Raw genomic sequence first — 23,330 nt, forward strand, 5'->3', positions numbered from 1 at the left:
ACTCAGAAACTGCACAATTTTTTTTGTAGCCGCTCTGCGATGCAATCGTTCGCACTTCTGCTAAGCTAAAATACACTCCCAGAGGGCGGAGGCATAGCATTTGCACAACTGCTAAAAACTGCTAGCGAGCGATCAACTCGGAATGACTCCCATTGTTACACTTATTGGTGTTGTCAGATGTAATTGTTACTGGGCCTAATTCAGACCTGATCGTTAGGCTGCATTTTCGTACAGGTCTTAACTGCACATGCGTATGCACTGCAATGCGCAGGCGCGTTGGTCCGCAGCGACGGTCAGCGACGGTTAGCGATGGGATGGTGCGAGAAAAGCGTTCGCACGGGCAATCGCAAGGTGACTGACAGGAAGAGGCTTTTTGTGGGTGGCAACTGACCGTTTTCAGGGAGTGTCCGGAAAAACGCAGGAGGGACCAGGCGTTTAAAGGAAAGGAAGGGTTTCTGACGTCAGCTCCGGCGCCCGGTCATCACACTGGAAAAGTAAGTCCTGGGCTGTGCAGATACTGCATAAACTTCTTTTTATATCGTAGTATCCATATAATTGCTTTACCCTGCTCACATGGGTTCCATAGTGTAAGTAAAGCTCCTATTTAGTCCACTTGAGTTTGTGCAGCAAAAGCTCTACTCACATTTCCTGCTGACCTGAGTGATAGCATGACGTTCCCTAGAATGACGTACCTCCATTGCATGGGATCATTATCACAAACAGTTACACACCTGGATATTGAGACGCCCTCTGTGGGCTCCTAGGCCATACCGTTTCACCGTAGAAGCATGGAGCTGGAAGTCTGTTACTTTTAAGGTTTCCAAACCAAGTGGAGGACAGCCTATGGGATGAAGACAAAGCAAGATCTCATTAATCAATGGAGATGTGTGAACAAGTAACACGTTCCCCAGATCAGTCCCAAATGTCTACGTGAAGCCCTGCCCTGACTCACACCACTGAACTGAAATCATGGAACCCGTCTTAGCACAGTATCTCGGTAACAACATCCTCATATATAACCATCATAAAATCCGATGTGCAATAGGAAGCAGTACATTTAAGTCATTGCGGTATACAAGTCTATACACAGTGCTTAGTGATGTCATTGCATAAGCAATCTCTATGAAGATGTGTGTAGTATAAGTAATAACTACGGTATATCAGACATCCAACAATGTATATAATGTAGTTTTAAGTCCTGATGATATTAAGACCGTGTAATGGCAGGATGCAGCATTCAGTAGACATGACATACAGTATTACCATACTTGTCCAATTTTTACCCAAGCCTTCCAGGAGATCCTTAAGGGGGAGGCCAGGGTAGGAAATTGTTGCTTCCCTACACACACACACACACACACACACACACACACACACACACACAAGCAGCGGTGATTTGTGGGAGGTAACGGGAAAATGATGACTCAAATGCAGGTGATTTGTGGGCGTGTCTGAGCCTGGGATTGTGATCCCGTATGCAGTGACAATGGCCCTCATTCCGAGTTGATCGCTCGCTAGCTGCTTTTAGCAGCAGTACAAACTCTAAATCGCCGCCCTCTGGGAGTGTATCTTAGCTTAGCAGAAGTGCGACCGAAAGGTTCGCAGAACTTCTCCAAAATATTTTCATGCAGTTTCTGAGTAGCTGCAGACCTACTCTTACCTTGCGATAACTTCAGACTATTTAGTTCCTGGTTTGATGTCACATACACGCCCTGCGTTCGGCCAGCCACTCCCCCGTTTCCCCAGGCACGCCTGCGTTTTTATCTGACACGCCTGCGTTTTTTAGCACACTCCCGGAAAACGGTCAGTTACCACCCAGAAACGCCGCATTCCTGTCAATCACTCACCGATCAGCAGAGCGACTGAAAAGAGCTGCTCGGCCTTGTGTGAAACTGCATAGTTTTTTGTGAAAGCACGTCGCGCATGCACACTGCGGGCCATACGCATGCGCAGAAATGCCGATTTTTAGCCTGATCGCTTTACTGCGAACAACGGCAGCTAACGATTAACTCGGAATGACCCCCAATGTCTCTGGCGCCTTACTTTCTGTGTTCATACTGCTCGACCGAAAGGTAACTCAGATAGTCGATTATCGACTGATGTGCGACCGATGATTGCGGCTTTGTACACAAGCGGCAGATCTGAGATGCCTCTAGTGGGTGTCTGAGTACAAATCCGCAACATTTGCTTATTATCACACAGCCGCTGAGTACTGAATCGCAGCTGCAATGCATTTACATCCTTCCCTGAATCAAGAAAAGATATACCGAAATGTATCTGTGGACTCTGATTCCATCTACCATCCATTGGACGATCCGGGTCATCTCTGGTCCAAACCACAAAGGTCAGAGGGTACTCCATCCATCGTGCTGTGAACCATTGCCCTTCTGGTGAAATCCTGCTATAAAAGGCTCAACACGAGGAGATCTTTTCCCTTCACAAATACCTTGGGACCGGTAAATATCTTAAATCATCTGAAACCATTGCCATTGGTCAGTGACCACGCTTCTAAATATATATGGACTGTAGCCCACAGAACTGTATAACAAATCCCTGACAATTGACCATGGATAAGAGGACAATATATGAATGCTGTCATCTAGGAATTTAGCAATTTTCATGCAGTTTTAGCATTTTTATGTGTGTTTATCATTGTATGTAAATGTTTCAGTGATATTAATTCGGGAGTTAACAAACTCTTTTTTAAACTCTTCCAATAAATAAGGATTGTTTAGATTAATCTGCTATACATGATTCATTTTTACATTTATCCAAGGTAGCGCTGTTAATTTCGTTTTGTGTCTTCCCTGAATCAAGCCTACTGCAGGCCTTATTATTATTATAAAATGATAACTAAAAGCTGGCATAAGCAACCTGTCCATCTGTCCTGTTTACAAGGACTGACACATCTCGCCCTGGCTCTACTATCATCACTTCATTTTATTATAGAGTTTACTCTTAGCATTACCTTGTTTCTTTTCACCTTTATTGTGGGTTGCATCCAGCATCGCATTCAGCATGCGATGCATTCCACCATTCTCCGCCTGCATATCAGTGTTTACTAACACCGTATGCATGAATAAAATCACAAAGGACAGTGCTTGCGGTAAAGGGATATCCTTTGCGATAATAAGACTTCTGGGTTTAGCACCCACAGTCCTATCTGCGCATGCGTCAATGACGCACGAGCCGTGGCGGGTGCTGGGTGCCAATTGCATCCCTCTCAGAGGAGCAGTGTGATAGAAGTCCATAGGCTTCTATTGGGCAATGCCATCTAAAGATGGTGTTGCCCACTGCATCCAAGCCCCGGAATATATCTCATTCTGGGGCTTGGTGTAAATGCGGTATGTGGCCAAACCTGCGAAACTACATTTTCTGAGGTTTGGCTGCATTTTTAAGCTTCTTGCGTCTCACCCGTAGTATTGTACATGTTGAAATAACCTCAACCTTTCTCCTCTATAGAGTGTTTCTTCTTCACTGGATGTGGCATCCCTGTGCTCCTTTCTTTACTGTTCTATATTTGTGGTTGTGGATAATGTAGTATTGTTATTGGTTGATTATCAGGACTGTGTTTTCATCATGAGGTATATTTGATGATGAGTAAGTGTGGGAAAAATAACACAAGTATTTGGAGACTGTATAAAAGGCTCAACACGAGCCAGTACTCTTTGGAATTGACATCACTGACACACATGGGAGGGGTCAGAGTTCATTCCACCTGTGATTACATGACAACGTGATGATACCATTTTTATCACTACACTAGCTGAATACCCGTGCTTCGCTACGGAATTTAAAGAATAATAAGGTGCCTCAGCCCCTACCCGTGTGTGCCTCTATCCTTACCTGTGTGTGCCTCTGCCCCTACCTGTGGGTGCCTCAGCCCCTACCCGTGTGTGCCTCTATCCTTACCTGTGTGTGCCTCTGCCCCTACCTGTGGGTGCCTCTGCCCTTACACGTGAGTGCCTCTGCCCTTACACGTGAGTGCCTCTGCCCTTACACGTGAGTGCCTCTGGCCCTACTTGTGTGTGCTTCTGCCCCTAACCGTGGGTGCCTCTGCCCTTACACGTTGGTGCCTCTGCCCCTACCCGTGGGTGCCTCTACCATTACATGTGGGTGCCTCTACCCTTACACATGGGTGCCTCTGCCCCTACCCATGTGTGCCTTTGTGTAAATTGCTAAAGACATTTCAGGGTTATGCTGAAAACTATGGATTTTTACATGTCACCCCCTTCCTACTCCCACCCCTAAGGGTGCTAGGGGTGTCTTACCCCCCACAGTATTTTTTTCCAGATTATAAAACATATGTGTACCAAGTTTGTTGTAAATTGCTGCCCGAAACTATGCATTTTTACATGTCACCCCCTTTCCACCTCCACCCGTAGGGGTGCTAGGGGTGTGTTACCCCCACAGTATTGCTTTCCAGATTGTAAGTCATATGTGTACCACATTTGCTGTAAATTGCTCCAGGCATTCCAGAGTTATGCTGGAACATACAGTACACATACACACACACACACACACACACACACACACACACACACACACGTCCATTTTAATAGATAGATAGATAGATAGATAGATAGATAGATAGATAGATAGATAGATAGATAGATAGATAGATAGATAGATAGATACTAATAAATCACCGGGGAGCTGAGGGGCTAAAGGACTGATTAGACTGAGTGCCAAAATTAAACTCAGATGTGGTGAAACATTTACAGGCTTATTTATTAATTGGCCGCTCTTCACTGCAGATGAGGGGTTCACCCTATCTATCAAAGGGTCACATCTGTTGAAAAGATTTGCTGAGTCCCACTGGGGAAAGCTCCCACATGCACAGACGGGGGAGTCTGTTTAACAAGGAGTTCACCTGTACAAATGCCAGCACATCCCTTCTTCTGCTTCCAAACCCACAATTGCAGCTACTGTACACGTAATATTCTATCTCTATGACAGTTGTTATAGAAAATCAACTTATTAAGGGTAATTTTGATGCATGTTTTTGAATATCGGTTTAGCACATTAAATGCATAACCTCCAACTGTACCTTTTTGGCCGGTAGAGTACTGTTTTTTATGGTCTGCACCGGCCAAAAAGGGCTTTGCACCGGTTTTGAGTATAAAATATTGGAGGGTATGAGAATGGCTACCTCTACTGTGTGTAGGTAAAATGCATGCCTTCTAAATGTCCTGATTTAGATGGATTGTCCCAATAAAGGCAAAGTTCGGCACTGTAAGTTAAAAGTACTTTCAGTTCGAACGTGTACTTTAAGCAGTAATAGTTAAAAAATGCATAGTAACATAGTTAATGAGGTTGAAAAGAGGCAAAATGCCCATCGGGTTCAAGCTGTATTCTGTATTAAGCTGTGCACGTTATAATGCACCAGCTGAAGTAAGTTTCGTACCAATTGACAAGTATATTTTGTACCACTCTCAGATACTTAATGTCAATATATTAAATGCTGTAGCCTTGGATACTTTTTACTAGAGATGTGCACTTGAAATTTTTCGGGTTTTGTGTTTTGGTTTTGGGTTCGGTTCCGCGGCCGTGTTTTGGGTTCGACCGCGTTTTGGCAAAACCTCACCGAATTTTTTTTGACGGATTCGGGTGTGTTTTGGATTCGGGTGTTTTTTTCAAAAAACACTAAAAAACAGCTTAAATCATAGAATTTGGGGGTCATTTTGATCCCAAAGTATTATTAACCTCAAAAACCATAATTTCCACTAATTTTCAGTCTATTCTGAACACCTCACACCTCACAATATTATTTTTAGTCCTAAAATTTGCACCGAGGTCGCTGGATGACTAAGCTAAGCGACCCTAGTGGCCGACACAAACACCTGGCCCATCTAGGAGTGGCACTGCAGTGTCACGCAGGATGGCCCTTCCAAAAAACACTCCCCAAACAGCACATGACGCAAAGAAAAAAAGAGGCGCAATGAGGTAGCTGTGTGAGTAAGCTAAGCGACCCTAGTGGCCGACACAAACACCTGGCCCATCTAGGAGTGGCACTGCAGTGTCACGCAGGATGGCCCTTCCAAAAAACACTCCCCAAACAGCACATGACGCAAAGAAAAAAAGAGGCGCAATGAGGTAGCTGTGTGAGTAAGATAAGCGACCCTAGTGGCCGACACAAACACCTGGCCCATCTAGGAGTGGCACTGCAGTGTCACGCAGGATGGCCCTTCCAAAAAACACTCCCCAAACAGCACATGACGCAAAGAAAAAAAGAGGCGCAATGAGGTAGCTGTGTGAGTAAGAAAAGCGACCCTAGTGGCCGACACAAACACCTGGCCCATCTAGGAGTGGCACTGCAGTGTCACGCAGGATGGCCCTTCCAAAAAACACTCCCCAAACAGCACATGACGCAAAGAAAAAAAGAGGCGCAATGAGGTAGCTGTGTGAGTAAGCTAAGCGACCCTAGTGGCCGACACAAACACCTGGCCCATCTAGGAGTGTCACTGCAGTGTCACGCAGGATGGCCCTTCCAAAAAACACTCCCCAAACAGCACATGACGCAAAGAAAAAAAGAGGCGCAATGAGGTAGCTGTGTGAGTAAGCTAAGCGACCCTAGTGGCCGACATAAACACCTGGCCCATCTAGGAGTGGCACTGCAGTGTCACGCAGGATGGCCCTTCCAAAAAACACTCCCCAAACAGCACATGACGCAAAGAAAAAAAGAGACGCAATGAGGTAGCTGTGTGAGTAAGATAAGCGACCCTAGTGGCCGACACAAACACCTGGCCCATCTAGGAGTGGCACTGCAGTGTCACGCAGGATGGCCCTTCCAAAAAACACTCCCCAAACAGCACATGACGCAAAGAAAAAAAGAGGCGCAATGAGGAAGCTGCGTGAGTAAGATAAGCGACCCTAGTGGCCGACACAAACACCTGGCCCATCTAGGAGTGGCACTGCAGTGTCACGCAGGATGGCCCTTCCAAAAAACACTCCCCAAACAGCACATGACGCAAAGAAAAAAAGAGGCGCAATGAGGTAGCTGTGTGAGTAAGATAAGCGACCCTAGTGGCCGACACAAACACCTGGCCCATCTAGGAGTGGCACTGCAGTGTCACGCAGGATGGCCCTTCAAAAAAATACTCCCCAAACAGCACATGACGCAAAGAAAAATGAAAGAAAAAAGAGGTGCAAGATGGAATTGTCCTTGGGCCCTCCCACCCACCCTTATGTTGTATAAACAGGACATGCACATTTTAACCAACCCATCATTTCAGTGACAGGGTCTGCCACACGACTGTGACTGAAATGACGGGTTGGTTTGGACCCCCACCAAAAAAGAAGCAATTAATCTCTCCTTGCACAAACTGGCTCTACAGAGGCAAGATGTCCACCTCATCATCATCCTCCGATATATCACTGTGTACATCCCCCTCCTCACAGATTATCAATTCGTCCCCACTGGAATCCACCATCTCAGCTCCCTGTGTACTTTGTGGAGGCAATTGCTGCTGGTCAATGTCTCCACGGAGGAATTGATTATAATTCATTTTAATGAACATCATCTTCTCCACATTTTCTGGAAGTAACCTCGTACGCCGATTGCTGACAAGGTGAGCGGCGGCACTAAACACTCTTTCGGAGTACACACTTGTGGGAGGGCAACTTAGGTAGAATAAAGCCAGTTTGTGCAAGGGCCTCCAAATTGCCTCTTTTTCCTGCCAGTATAAGTACGGACTGTCTGACGTGCCTACTTGGATGCGGTCACTCATATAATCCTCCACCATTCTTTCAATGGGGAGAGAATCATATGCAGTGACAGTAGACGACATGTCCGTAATCGTTGTCAGGTCCTTCAGTCCGGACCAGATGTCAGCATCAGCAGTCGCTCCAGACTGCCCTGCATCACCGCCAGCGGGTGGGCTCGGAATTCTGAGCCTTTTCCTCGCACCCCCAGTTGCGGGAGAATGTGAAGGAGGAGATGTTGACAGGTCGCGTTCCGCTTGACTTGACAATTTTCTCACCAGCAGGTCTTTGAACCCCAGCAGACTTGTGTGTGCCGGAAAGAGAGATCCAAGGTAGGTTTTAAATCTAGGATCGAGCACGGTGGCCAAAATGTAGTGCTCTGATTTCAACAGATTGACCACTCGTGAATCCTTGTTAAGCGAATTAAGGGCTCCATCCACAAGTCCCACATGCCTAGCGGAATCGCTCTGTGTTAGCTCCTCCTTCAATGTCTCCAGCTTCTTCTGCAAAAGCCTGATGAGGGGAATGACCTGACTCAGGCTGGCAGTGTCTGAACTGACTTCACGTGTGGCAAGTTCAAAGGGCAGCAGAACCTTGCACAACGTTGAAATCATTCTCCACTGCGCTTGAGACAGGTGCATTCCACCTCCTATATCGTGCTCAATTGTATAGGCTTGAATGGCCTTTTGCTGCTCCTCCAACCTCTGAAGCATATATAGGGTTGAATTCCACCTCGTTACCACTTCTTGCTTCAGATGATGGCAGGGCAGGTTCAGGCGTTTTTGGTGGTGCTCCAGTCTTCTGTACGTGGTGCCTGTACGCCGAAAGTGTCCCGCAATTCTTCTGGCCACCGACAGCATCTCTTGCACGCCCCTCTCGTTTTTTAAATAATTCTGCACCACCAAATTCAAGGTATGTGCAAAACATGGGACGTGCTGGAATTTGCCCATATTTAATGCACACACAATATTGCTGGCGTTGTCCGATGCCACAAATCCACAGGAGAGTCCAATTGGGGTAAGCCATTCCGCGATGATCTTCCTCAGTTGCCGTAAGAGGTTTTCAGCTGTGTGCGTATTCTGGAAAGCGGTGATACAAAGCGTAGCCTGCCTAGGAAAGAGTTGGCGTTTGCGAGATGCTGCTACTGGTGCCGCCGCTGCTGTTCTTGCGGCGGGAGTCCATACATCTACCCAGTGGGCTGTCACAGTCATATAGTCCTGACCCTGCCCTGCTCCACTTGTCCACATGTCCGTGGTTAAGTGGACATTGGGTACAACTGCATTTTTTAGGACACTGGTGAGTCTTTTTCTGACGTCCGTGTACATTCTCGGTATCGCCTGCCTAGAGAAGTGGAACCTAGATGGTATTTGGTAACGGGGGCACACTACCTCAAGAAATCGTCTAGTTCCCTGTGAACTAACGGCAGATACCGGACGCACGTCTAACACCAACATAGTTGTCAAGGCCTCAGTTATCCGCTTTGCAACAGGATGACTGCTGTGATATTTCATCTTCCTCGCAAAGGACTGTTGGACAGTCAATTGCTTGGTGGAAGTAGTAAAAGTGGGCTTACGACTTCCCCTCTGGGATGACCATCGACTCCCAGCGGCAACAACAGCAGCGCCAGCAGCAGTAGGCGTTACACGCAAGGATGCATCGGAGGAATCCCAGGCAGGAGAGGACTCGTCAGAATTGCCAGTGACATGGCCTGCAGGACTATTGGCATTCCTGGGGAAGGAGGAAATTGACACTGAGGGAGTTGGTGGGGTGGTTTGCGTGAGCTTGGTTACAAGAGGAAGGGATTTACTGGTCAGTGGACTGCTTCCGCTGTCGCCCAAAGTTTTTGAACTTGTCACTGACTTATTATGAATGCGCTGCAGGTGACGTATAAGGGAGGATGTTCCGAGGTGGTTAACGTCCTTACCCCTACTTATTACAGCTTGACAAAGGCAACACACGGCTTGACAAATGTTGTCCGCATTTCTGTTGAAATACTTCCACACCGAAGAGCTGATTTTTTTGGTATTTTCACCAGGCATGTCAATGGCCATATTCCTCCCACGGACAACAGGTGTCTCCCCGGGTGCCTGACTTAAACAAACCACCTCACCATCAGAATCCTCCTTGTCAATTTCCTCCCCAGCGCCAGCAACACCCATATCCTCCTCATCCTGGTGTACTTCAACACTGACATCTTCAATCTGACTATCAGGAACTGGACTGCGGGTGCTCCTTCCAGCACTTGCAGGGGGCGTGCAAATGGTGGAAGGCGCATGCTCTTCACGTCCAGTGTTGGGAAGGTCAGGCATCACAACCGACACAATTGGACTCTCCTTGTGGATTTGGGATTTCGAAGAACGCACAGTTCTTTGCTGTGCTTTTGCCAGCTTGAGTCTTTTCATTTTTCTAGCGAGAGGCTGAGTGCTTCCATCCTCATGTGAAGCTGAACCACTAGCCATGAACATAGGCCAGGGCCTCAGCCGTTCCTTGCCACTCCGTGTGGTAAATGGCATATTGGCAAGTTTACGCTTCTCCTCCGACAATTTTATTTTAGATTTTTGAGTCCTTTTTTTACTGATATTTGGTGTTTTGGATTTTACATGCTCTGTACTATGACATTGGGCATCGGCCTTGGCAGACGACGTTGCTGGCATTTCATCGTCTCGGCCATGACTAGTGGCAGCAGCTTCAGCACGAGGTGGAAGTCGATCTTGATCTTTCCCTATTTTTGGAACCTCAACATTTTTGTTCTCCATATTTTAATAGGCACAACTAAAAGGCACCTCAGGTAAACAATGGAGATGGATGGATACTAGTATACTTATGGATGACGAGCGACTGCCGACACAGAGGTAGCTACAGCCGTGGACTACCGTACTGTGTCTGCTGCTAATATAGACTGGATGATAATGAGATAAAATTAAAATATATATATATATCACACTAGTACTGCAGCCGGACAGGTATATATTATGTAATGACGGACCTGCTGGACACTGTCTGTCAGACTCAGCACTGCAGACTCCTAAAGTAAGCTACTAGTATCAAGAAGATAGAAAAAAAAACCACGGGTAGGTGGTATACAATTATGGATGGACGAGCGACTGCCGACACAGAGGTAGCTACAGCCGTGGACTACCGTACTGTGTCTGCTGCTAATATAGACTGGATGATAATGAGATAAAATTAAAATATATATATATATCACACTAGTACTGCAGCCGGACAGGTATATATTATGTAATGACGGACCTGCTGGACACTGTCTGTCAGCACTGCAGACTCCTAAAGTAAGCTACTAGTATCAAGAAGATAGAAAAAAAAAACCACGGGTAGGTGGTATACAATTATGGATGGACGAGCGACTGCCGACACAGAGGTAGCTACAGCCGTGGACTACCGTACTGTGTCTGCTGCTAATATAGACTGGATGATAATGAGATAAAATTAAAATATATATATATATCACACTAGTACTGCAGCCGGACAGGTATATATTATGTAATGACGGACCTGCTGGACACTGTCTGTCAGACTCAGCACTGCAGACTCCTAAAGTAAGCTACTAGTATCAAGAAGATAGAAAAAAAAAAAACCACGGGTAGGTGGTATACAATTATGGATGGACGAGCGACTGCCGACACAGAGGTAGCTACAGCCGTGGACTACCGTACTGTGTCTGCTGCTAATATAGACTGGATGATAATGAGATAAAATTAAAATATATATATATCACACCAGTACTGCAGCCGGACAGGTATATATTATGTAATGACGGACCTGCTGGACACTGTCTGCAGAATGCGTTTATAAAAACACCACACGACGAGTGTTTAACTTTTTCAGGCAGACAATCACAATATACTGGTGGTCAGCAGACAATCACAATACTGGTGGTCAGTGGTCACTGGTCAGTCACACTGGCAGTGGCACTCTGGCAGCAAAAGTGTGCACTGTACTTAAAATATGTACTCCTGCTATAACTGCTCCCCAGTCTCCCCCACAATTAAGCTGTGTGAGCAGTGAGCACTCAGCACAGTCAGATAATGATATACAGTATTACATATGATGCAGCACACTGGGCTGAGCACAGATATGGTATGTGACTGTGTCACACTGTGTATCGTTTTTTTTCAGGCAGAGAACGGATTAATTAAACTGGTGGTCACTGGTCACACTATCAGCAGCAAGTAGTACTCCTCCTAATAATATGCTCCCCAAAATTTGTGTCTCTCTCTAGTACTCTAGTCTAAACGGAGAGGACGCCAGCCACGTCCTCTCCCTATCAATCTCAATGCACGTGTGAAAATGGCGGCGACGCGCGGCTCCTTATATAGAATCCGAGTCTCGCAATAGAATACGAGCCTCGCGAGAATCCGACAGCGGGATGATGACGTTCGGGCGCGCTCGGGATAACCGAGCAAGGCGGGAAGATCCGAGTCGCTCGGCCCCGTGTAAAAAAACCTGAAGTTCGGGCGGGTTCGGATTCCGAGGAACTGAACCCGCTCATCTCTACTTTTTACAGCTAGAAAACTGTCCAATCTGTTTTTAAATGCATTTACAGAGTCCGCCATTATTACCTTTTCCAGCAGGGAGTTCCAAATCCTTATTGCCCTTATGGTGAAGAAACCTTTCCTACATTTTGTACGGAATTTTCTCTCCTCCAGCATCAGCGAGTGCCCGCGTGTCCTATACAGAGTTCTATTATTAAACAGATCCCCTGCTACCTCCTTGTAATGACCCTTTACATATTTGAAGATATTAATAATGTCTCCTCTTAGTTGCGTCTTTTTTAGTGCATACATATTTAACCTAGTAAGCCTGTCCTCGTACTCCAGTGTCCCTAACCCTTTAATCAATTTAGTAGCTCGCCTTTGAACTCTTTCGAGTTCCCCAATATCTTTTTTATGATATGGTGCCCAAAACTGAACACAATATTCTAGGTGCGGACGTACCAATGATTTGTACATTGGCAGGATTACATCCTCGTCCCTTGTCTCAATGCCCCGTTTTATGCACGCAAGGACTTTACTTGCCTTCTTTGCTGTATTTTAACAATGGGGGTCATTCCGAGTTGATCGCTCGCTAGCAGTTTTTAGCAGCCGTGCAAACGCTATGCCGCCTCCCACTGGGAGTGTATTTTAGCTTAGCAGAAGAGCGAACGGTTGTATCGCAAAGCGGCTACAAATTTTTTTTGTGTAGTTTCAGAGTAGCTCAAAACTTACTCAGTGCTTGCGATCACTTCAGACTATTCAGTTCCAGATTTGACATCACACACCCGCCCAGCGTTTGCCCAGCCACTCCTGCGTTTTTCCTGGCACGCCTGCATTTTTCTGCATACTCCCTGAAAACGGTCAGTTGCCACCCAGAAACGCCCACTTCATGTCAATCACTCTGCGGCAAGCAGTGCGACTGAAATGCATCACTAGACCCTGTGTAAAACTACATCATTCGTTGTGCCCGTACGTCGCGCGTGCGCATTGCACCGCATACGCATGTGCAGAACTGCCGTTTTTTAGCCTGAACGCTGCGCTGCGAACAAATGCAGCTAGCGATCAACTCGGAATGACCCCCATAGTGTACTGTTATTAAGCCTATTATCTATGAGCAACCCCAAATCTTTTTCCACTACTGTTACCCCTATATTTCCCCATTAAGTGTGTAGGATGCAAGTTTTTTTTAATCCCAAAGTGCATAACTTTGCATTTTTCAATATTTAACCTCATTCCCCATTTAGACGTCCAGGATTCAAGTTTAAATAAGTAATTCTGTAGAGATTCCACATCTATTTCTCAATTACCTTACACAGTTTAGTATCATCTGCAAAGATTGACACTGTGCTTCCCAGGCTCATACTAGATCATTAATAAATATATTGAACAGTAGTGGGCCAAGTACGTACCCTCGTGGTATTCCACTGACTACTGGTGCCCAGCTGGAGAACATCCCATTGACCACTACTCGTTGTACCCTGTTATCCAGCCAATTACCTATCCATGTACAAATAGTATTTCCTATGTCAAGTTCCCTTAATTTGATGATCAGTCTCCTGTGAGGCACTGTATCGAAGGCTTTAGCAAAATCTAAATAGACCACATCCACTGCTTTTCCCTGGTCAAGATTCTCGCTCACTTCCTCGTAAAAGCTAATTAAGTTAGTTTGACATGATATGTCCCTCACAAACCCATGCTGACTCTTGCTAATAAACTTAGTATTCTGCAGATAATCCTCTATGCTATCCCTCAAAATTCCTTCCAATATTTTACCCACTATAGAGGTTAAACTAACTGGTCTATAGTTCCCAGGATGATTTTTAGATCCCTTTTTAAATAATGGCAGTACCTCAGCTATACGCCAATCCCTTGGTACCATACCTGATCTAATTGAACTATAAAAAATCAAGAATAAGGGTCTTGCAAACTGTGCCTTAACCTCCATAATAACCCTCGGGTGAAAACCTTCTGGGCCTGGTGATTTATTAATCTTTATGTTGCTTAGTCTCTCCAGGACTACTTCCTCACTTAAACAAGCATCTAGCCAAGAATCATTACCTTCACTGTCGTTATGCACTACTATCACCATCTGATCCTCCCTGGTGAATACTGATGAAAAAAAGTTGTTCAGTATATCCGCTTTTATTTTGTCATCTTTTATTGGGCCTACGTTCTCCTTTTTAAGCTTTTACTGTTTAAATGTGTCTGAGGGCCGTAACTAGGGGTGTGCGAATGGTACTGACGCACAGAGGACAGGACTCTGGGAATGACGCCATCGCTGCCCCATGATCCTTACTTACTGTCTAGGACCTTGAAGCCAGGGTTGCTGCTGCAGTGTCATCCGGACGGGTGGTCTTCAGTTTGCCGGCGGCCGGGCTCCCGACGACCAGCATACCGGCGCCAGAATCCTGACCGCCGGCATACCAACAGCTTTTCTTCCTCTTGTGGGTCCACGACCCTCTTGGAGGTAGAATAGATAGCGTGGCATGCTTAGCGCGCCACCATGCCCGCAGCGTGGTGAGCGCAGTGAGCCCGCAAGGGGCAGATTTGCACTCGCCCAGATGTCGGTATGACGGCAGTCGGGATTCCGCCAGCATAACATACTACACCCCATCCGGGCATGCACCCTACAGTCTGTGCATATGAACAGTGCTGCACTTCCCGGTGCTGGTGGCTCAGCCCGCTCTATGCGACAGCATGATGTCATGCAGTCAGGAGGAGGGGCCGGCACAGGATGCAATGCTACTCTGATACGCCGCTGATGTGTTTCATTATACAGTATAGTGAGGGAAAAAGCATGAGTAGGATAATACAAAGTCCTCAAGGCAATGCAAGTGGAGGAATCTGCTGTCATGCGTAAGCAGGTTGTAAACGACAACTGGCATATTTTAGGAGACAGTAACATTTTCCATTTACACTTGAGCTGATCCCAGCTTCTACATAAGGTAAACTGTGCAGCTGATTCTGCAGCCAGAAGCAGAAGATATATTTATACAACGGTCTGTCTGCTGGTTTAATAAGCAAAGAAAGTGTGGGGGAGATTAACAATATAAAAAGTGTCATTAATTGCTGCCCCCTTCAGGGCTTCATCTCCCCAGAGCCTGGAAGTGGGTGATTAGTGTTGAACCCTGACACTTCAGAAGTGTTTAATGTAGGAAAAGCTCCAGCACAACAGTGTACCCCGGTCATAGATCTGGAACGTTGCAAAATACAGACAGGTTAATTCTATGGGGTCTATTTCTGACTGACCGCACTCTGATAGGTTTCATCAGTATATATTCACAATGACACTGTCATAATGTCAACATATCCAGCTGACTTAGGGCTAGCAATAGGGTTACTGTAAGGGTAAGGAAGAGAATCAGTAGAAAACAGTGTTGACGTGGTCAGTGTTAACTTCATGATCATTTGGACATGCCTGGAGAAGCATTTAGCATGTCTTTGGATGTAGCCCGGCTATCTCTTTTTCTCTGATGTCATGACATCACATCTGCTGGGGAGAGGAGCTGTCCTAGGTGTCCTTCTCCTGCAGTGTCCAGACACAGTGGGGCAGATGTATTAACCTGGAGAAGGCATAAGGAAGTGATAAACCAGTGATATGTGCAAGGTGATAAAGGCACCAGCCAATCAGCTCTAATATCTAAATTAACAGTTAGGTGCTGATTGGCTGGTGCCTTTATCACCTTGCACAGATCACTGGTTTATCACTTCCTTATGCCTTCTCCAGGTTAATACATCTGCCCCAGTGTACCTACTGCGCATGCTCACTTTATAGGTTGCCAGGGAGGGGATCCAGAGTGTACCTACCTACGCCAGCTGCTAGAGAGGAGGGTGCCCATATAGAGACTGCACACAGACCTCTTCCTCATTTAATATGCCCATGGCCTGTAGCCCCTAAAATTGGACGGTTTTATTTTTACACTGCAATTTAGAAATAATTTGGACACGTCTCTCTGCACATTTTGCATCTCTCCCACCATCAGTGCAGCATGGTTCTGTCGATGATCAGTTTCATGCCTTGCTCCCAACACTGAATCAGTCCTATTGTGTATAATGATACTTAGGTAAAAGTTCAGAACATCGGGTACACAAACCTACCATACTGTAAGTAAACTCGTAATATACTGTACATATGGAGTTTGTACCTGTGTACGTGCGAATTGTAATCATGCTTTGTACCTTTACATTCATGTTGGTGCCACCATTACCTGATATAATGTCAAGCCAATGCAGCCAAAGATGTACTATGGGGCCCGCCACTGTAATGTTCCCTCCCTGTATTGTTTGTAAGTACTGGCACACATTAAAATCTTAGATATTCCTCAGATGGGTCCTATCACCATCCAGATGGCCATAATACCAGCAACAGAATCTCTGCCGTCAAAATCCCAACAGGTTTTGCTAAGTATTTTATACCTAACCCTAATCCACCCCTCCTGCAGCCTAATCCTAACCGTCTCCTTCCACTGCCTAACCCTAGCCATCCAATTCCACAGCCTAACCCTACCCCTAGTGCCTAAACCTACACCTAGTACCTAACCCTTCCCCTAGTGTCTAACCCTAACCCTACCCCTAGTGCCTAACCGTAACCCCCCCCAGTGCCTAACCCTACCTCTAGTGCCTAACCCAAACCCTCCCCCTAGTGCCTAACCCTAACTCTACCCCTAGTGCCTATCCATACCCCTAGTGCCTAAACCTCCCCCTAGTACCTAACCCTCCCCCTAGTGCCTAACCCTAACTCTACCCCTAGTGCCTAAACATTCCCCTAATACCTAACCCTCTCCCTAGTGCCTAACCCTAACCCTACCCCTAGTGCCTAACCATAACCCCCCAGTGCCTAACCCTACCCCTAGTGCCTAACCCTAACTCTACCCCTAGTGCCTAAACCTACCCCTAGTACCTAACCCTTCCCCTAGTGTCTAACCCTAACCCTACCGCTAGTGCTTAACCGTAACCTCCCCAGTGCCTAACCCTACCTCTAGTGCCTAACACAAACCCTCCCCCTAGTGCCTAATCCTAACTCTACCTCTAGTGCCTATCCATACCCCTAGTGGCTAATCCTCCCCCTAGTACCTAACCCTTCCCATAGTGTCTAACCCTAACTCTACCCCTAGTGCCTAACCATAACCCCCCAGTGCCTAACCCTACCTCTAGTGCCTAACCCAAACCCTCCCCCTAGTGCCTAACCCTAACTCTACCCCTAGTGCCTATCCATACCCCTAGTGCCTAAACCTCCCCCTAGTACCTAACCCTCTCCCTAGTGCCTAACCCTAACTCTACCCTTAGTGCCTCTCCATACCCCTAATGCCTAAACCTCCCCCTAGTACCCAACCCTTCGCCTAATGCCTAACTGTAACCCCCCAGTGCCTAACCCTACCTCTAGTGCCTAACCCTAACCCTCTCCCTAGTGCCTAACCCTAACTCTACCCCTAATGCCTATCCATACCCATAGTGCCTGACCTTACCCCTAATGCCTAACCCTGCGCCTAATGCCTAACCATACCCTAATGCCTAACCATAAACCTAGTGCCTAACCCTACCCCTAATGCCTGACCCTACCCCTAGTGCCTAACCTTACCCCTAGTGCCTAACCCTAGCCCTAATACTCACTGTCGGGATTCGCCAGTTTATTGACCGTTGTGATGGTGAGTGCCCGGATCCTGACTACATACCCCTCAGATATTTCTGTCCTATAATCTTGCTGGTCTTAACAAGAATATCTCGCAGATCACAGAATTATCCCATATTTTTTAAACTCAGGTCCGGCTGTCCCCAGAATCAGATTTAGCAGAGACCGCAATGTAGAACATTCTCCCTGTCTCTGACCCAGTATTACAGTAACAGAAGCACATAATACAGACACTAGGCCGTGATACATAATGACACAGGAAAACGTTCTCACGAACTTTCTCTGACATTTTCTGTCCTCTTCTCCTCCATTACTCCAAACACAAACTTCTCAGAGATTTTCTTGCTTTTTTCTGTCTTCTTGCTACTGTTTTTGGCTGAACAAAAAAAAAGACAGATGTGTTATACTGAGTTAGTCAGATCATTATCTCATAAAACAAGGCTGAGAAAGTCACAAACAAACAAACAATGGACAGCTGCACAGACAAGAAAGAAATCTGCGAGATATGTTCGTGCAATGTCCTTCACTAACAATAAAACACCCTTTAATTTTATAACCTCAAATATTTGAACAACCTTTCTTAAAGTATGTATTGTACTTATCATGATGCCAGTGCCGTAATCATGGCTTTCCTGCGCCACCCCCCCTCCCCTCTCTTGAACACACAATGATGTGATGTCATCACGAGGAGGGCCGAGCCTCTGGCACAAGGAAGTAGAGCACAGCATGGAGTGTTAGTGAGGAGTGTGCTCCAGCGATGCCTCTTGTTCCTTTACTGTGAAGCCAGGCAGCCACCATTACCAAGATGACCACCGCAACCTCTACTGAGCATGAGTGACCCCGCGACCCTGTACCATATTGGATGTTTGACAGATGTGCAGCATATGTTCCTCCGGGGAAGTGTTACTACAGACAGCTCTAATACTGCTACTGCTGTCTCTGGTAACATAACCACTTACTCTTTTTTGGACCTAGGCCCAAAATTTGCTAGTTCCACCTCTGGAAAGCTGAACATTAAAGGGGCCTCATGCCATATCTGGAAGACTTGTTAATTAGTCTCCTAAGACACTAAACAACACACCCGTCCGTATCTTATGTGCAGAAGTGGATGGGGCTCTCCCATTTACATATTTGACCTCATCTCCCTTTTTTACTCCCACCTGCCATCTTTGCTCCAAAAATACATACCGCCTCTCCTGCCAACTGATTATTTTCTTCCATTCCTGCCTCCAAGATTTTAGAGATGGTGCTCCCTATTCCTGGAAGTTTCTACCTTTCCCTATCAGACGCTCCACCTCTCTACTTCAGCCATCTCCCATCCTAACCCACTGTTCCACGCTCACTTCTACCCCTTCTGTGTCCTTGTCTGTCTGCCCCTTACCTTCAGAATGTAAGCTCTCACGAGCAGGGCCCCCTACCGCCATGCGCCTTTCCCTCTCTTAGACTATTTCCTACTATATACCCCGTTCAACGGCACGTAATCCCCGATTTCTGCCACCCTAATGATTTTTTCAGTGTCCTGTTTTTCGTTCTGCTCATTTGTTTATGGACTTTGTTAGGTGCTGCAGAACTATTGTGGCGCCATATAAATAAACAATAACAATAGTTATAATGTTCAGTGGTCCTATATACTGGGCAGAGGTGTAGCTAGGTGCCATGGTGCACGGAGCAAGGGTATGTTTCGGCGCCCCCTCCCCTGTACTGAATTGGAGGCATGTTACATTTGAAAAGAAAAAATATAGAAAAGTCCTAAATTGGTGATAGGGCCGGTTCTAGACCTTGTGGGGCTTAGGGCGAAAGTTTCCTTTGGGCACCCCACATGTTTAAAACAGGGACAGTGCGTGCTGAGTGTGCACCCCCCCCCCCTCCCCCCCCCCCCGCTTCTCCTCCTGATCTGCGGCTGCCTGTACAGCGGCTCGCAGTATAGCAGACAGAAGGAGGGGGTCGGCAGATGGCGGTGCGCCTCTAATTTTTCCAGCGCCCGAAGCTCGCGCTCCTCCGGAGCCACCCTTGCTACACCCTTGATGCTGGGTGCACCTGCACAATATAACTCATACTTGCCTACTACCGGAATATCCAGGAGGCTTCCAAATCTCAGGTGGCTCTCCTGGAGAAGGGTGCTGAGGGGGGGAGAGGGTACTACCCGAGCCCAGGTCTTATGGAGGGGCCTTATGGGGCCCAGGTCCCCTCCAGTTACCTGGCAACAGCAGCTGCAGCTCTTTTCACAATGCTGTGTGCTGGGCTGCAGTGTGGCCATGGAGACACTTAAAGTACTATTTTTTATGTATTTGTTTCTATGGGTGCATGGCCACGCCTCCTGTGATTAGGTCAACCCCCATGAAAAGTACCTGGGCCCAGCCATCCTCTCTACTGCCCTGCTCCCGGATGCCTCGCAGAGTGGGCAAGTCTCCCTATCCAGGTGGCCGATGACGCAGTTCATACTAAATTGTGTTATTGTGGCCCCATCCCCTGCTTCACAATGGTAGTAATCAAGATATTGTATAGTGTGTGTGTGTGTGGGGGGGGCGCTTGAGGCCACAATGCCACAATCGCGCCATCATGCTTCAATGTTCTGCACACATTGCCACGCAGTGCCCACCGCATAGCAGTACTGGCTGCCCCCTTTCAGACTTCTGCAGTGTATCTTCACAATACTGCTTCTCACGTGCTCTGGTTCTGTATGCTGGGAGTACCTAGTTGTAACGATACGTGTTTGGCGGTCCTGTCCTAAATCATCAGATTCATACTGGCAATTAGCCATTGATGCTGCTGTAGAATACAGTATTTACCAGCTGCTAAGCTCTCACAACTACATCACAGATATCAACCAGCCTGTGGCACCTGCTGCCACATATACAGTCTCTGCTAAGGATCTCTCCTTTACTTATAGGCCCTACTTATAGGCCTTTTTCTGAAAGATATGAACGATCTCGTTCATAAATGAACGAGAACTCGTTCATATCTTTCAGTGTGGAGACTCCAGCGATGAACGATGCGCGTCCCCGCGCTCGTTCATCGCTGGTCTCCCGTCGGCTGTGCATGCAGGCCAATATGGACGATCTCGTCCATATTTGCCTGCACTTCAATGCAGCCGCGTGACGGGGGGAGTGAAGAAACTTCACTCCCCCCGTCACTGACCCCCCGCCGCCGGGTCGCTCGTCGGCCGTATCCGCCGTCGGGCAGCTCGGCGGCGGGTCGGCCAGTGAGTAGGGCCCCTTACAGCTACAGCCACACACAGTCAGTTCAACGGAGAGATCACTGTGTGCAGTACATCTGCCTGCATCAGCAAGATCCCAAAAACCGCTATCTAGCTTAATAATACCCAGGTGAGCTGGACCGAGTTAACATTCAAATCTACCAATCTCCTAGGATCCATGCAGTGGTTTAGTTTAATATTATCTATACAGCACCACGGTGCAATACCATCGTTGGCTCCATCTGGGACATACCCTCGAGCACATATTGTCCGATTAAACCCATACCTCCCAACATGACCCTCTCCAGGAGGGACACAATGCTCTGCTTCTGGACTTTTGTCTTAATTTATGATTGCCGGCACCTGTGTTGAACAGGTTAATGGATAGGAAAAGGTGTTTCAGCACAGGTGAGGGCAATCATACATACAGTAAGAAGGAAGTCCAGGAGCAGAGCATTCTGTTCCTCCTGGAGAGGGTCATGTTGGGAGGTACTGTATGTTAAACCTATGTGGTGATCATTCATATTACAGGTTGAGTATCCCATATCCAAATATTCCGAAATACGGAAAATTCCGAAATACGGACTTTTTTGAGTGAGACTGAGATACTGAAACCTTTGTTCTTTGATGGCTCAGTGTACACAAACTTTGTTTAATACTCAAAGTTATTAAAAATATTGTATTAAATGACCTTCAGGCTGTGTGCATAAGGTGTATATGAAACATAAATAAATTGTGTGACTGTACACACACTTTGTTTAATGCAAAAAGTTATTAAAAATATTGGCTAAAATTACCTTCAGGCTAGGTGTATAAGGTGTATATGTAACATAAATGCATTCTGTGCTTAGATTTAGGTCCCATCACCATAATATCTCATTATGGTATGCAATTATTACAAAATACGGAAAAATCCGATATCCAAAATTCCTCTGGTCCCAAGCATTTTGGATAAGGGATACTCAACCTGTATAAACGTCTGAGGAACTAATGAGATTTATATCTCAAAAGGAACTGACTTTATTATGTTTCAAGGATTATTTGCCACTTATTTGTTGGGATCCAACTGTGGGGGTAATTCCAAGTTGATCGCAGCAGGAAATTTTTTAGCAGTTGGGCAAAACCATGTGCACTGCAGGGGAGGCAGATATAACATGTGCAGAAAGAGTTAGATTTGGGTGGGTTATTTTGTTTCTGTGCAGGGTAAATACTGGCTTCTTTATTTTTACACTGCAATTTAGATTGCAGATTGAACTCACCACACCCAAATCTATCTCTCTCTGCACATGTTATATCTGCCCCCCCTGCAGTGCACATGGTTTTGCCCAACTGCTAAAAATTTTCCTGCTGCGATCAACTTGGAATTACCCCCTGTAATGTTTGTTGAAAGAGAAATGTGCTACTGCAGCCGCCAGTCTTCCTGTTCTCCAGGGAGGCTTCATGCCCTGTCCCAAGATGGTTTCCAAGATCTCTACTCTGCATGTGCAGGAGCCATCCTGAGACTGTGAGAGTCTGTATTAGAGCATTACGGTGAGAGACAGTTCCGGATTAAGGGCCTACTTCAGTAAGGATAGCAAATACTGCTAATTAGCAGAATTTGCAATCCTTTTGCTAGCATGCCCGGGGGCTGCCCATCGCAGGGCAAGGCCAGCCAGCATGCTGATGCCGCCTCACCCCCTTGAGCTGCACCAGCAGGAGGCCCGCTGCCATGTTCCCGATCCCAGCGATTGCGTGTGACGTCATGCAGCCGCCATGTTCACGCCCCCGTTCTCTCCGCACCGCCCCTCGTTTGGTCGGCTCTGCTCCCGCAATGCTCTGTCTCCGACCTGGAAACGGAGCGTTGCCGCCACCCCCCTTCCCCCGCCCGACTATGCCTGATTAACAGGCAGAGGCGATCGCATTTTCTGCAGCCCCCTGCAGAAAGTGTGGGCACATGCGCAGGATGGGTGCTGCGCATGCGTCCGCGGGGCAATAGCAATATAATAATTCCAGTTGGATCGTGATTTGCGATCCAGCCTGAATTAGCCCCTAAACCCTGTGGAGGCCCCTAGGTAGTCTCGGGGCCCCTCCTCGCAAATTATCTCCTAATACGTTTTTAATTTTACCAACCAACAGTCTACGATCTGGAAACTGTAATGTGAATGTACTGATGAACTGATGTCTATGGTTTATGTACTGTAATACGGTATTTTCTTTATAGAGGCTGTAATGTCAAGTTTTCGTTTCTTTGAGTTGATATTTTTTTTTTTTTTATCTTTTGGAAACTATTTAAGAAAGCTTGATTGTAATTTTCTTTCAAGATCAAATC

General features: G+C 46.6%; 1 protein-coding gene across 1 annotated transcript in view; it reads right to left on the reverse strand.

The window, feature by feature from the left end:
• CPXM2 (carboxypeptidase X, M14 family member 2) overlaps positions 1 to 23,330 on the reverse strand; it is a 224,261-nt gene that overhangs the window by 130,140 nt on the left and 70,791 nt on the right. The window contains exons 3-4 of the mRNA XM_063962140.1: positions 18,104 to 18,202; positions 732 to 841 (exon numbers count right to left, since the gene is read on the reverse strand). Of these exons, the coding sequence (XP_063818210.1) occupies positions 732 to 841; positions 18,104 to 18,202 (209 nt within the window). The remainder of the gene's footprint in view (positions 1 to 731; positions 842 to 18,103; positions 18,203 to 23,330) is intronic.

The sequence above is a fragment of the Pseudophryne corroboree genome, chromosome 3, assembly GCF_028390025.1.
Source record: "Pseudophryne corroboree isolate aPseCor3 chromosome 3, aPseCor3.hap2, whole genome shotgun sequence".
NCBI classification, from domain to species: Eukaryota; Metazoa; Chordata; class Amphibia; order Anura; family Myobatrachidae; genus Pseudophryne; species Pseudophryne corroboree.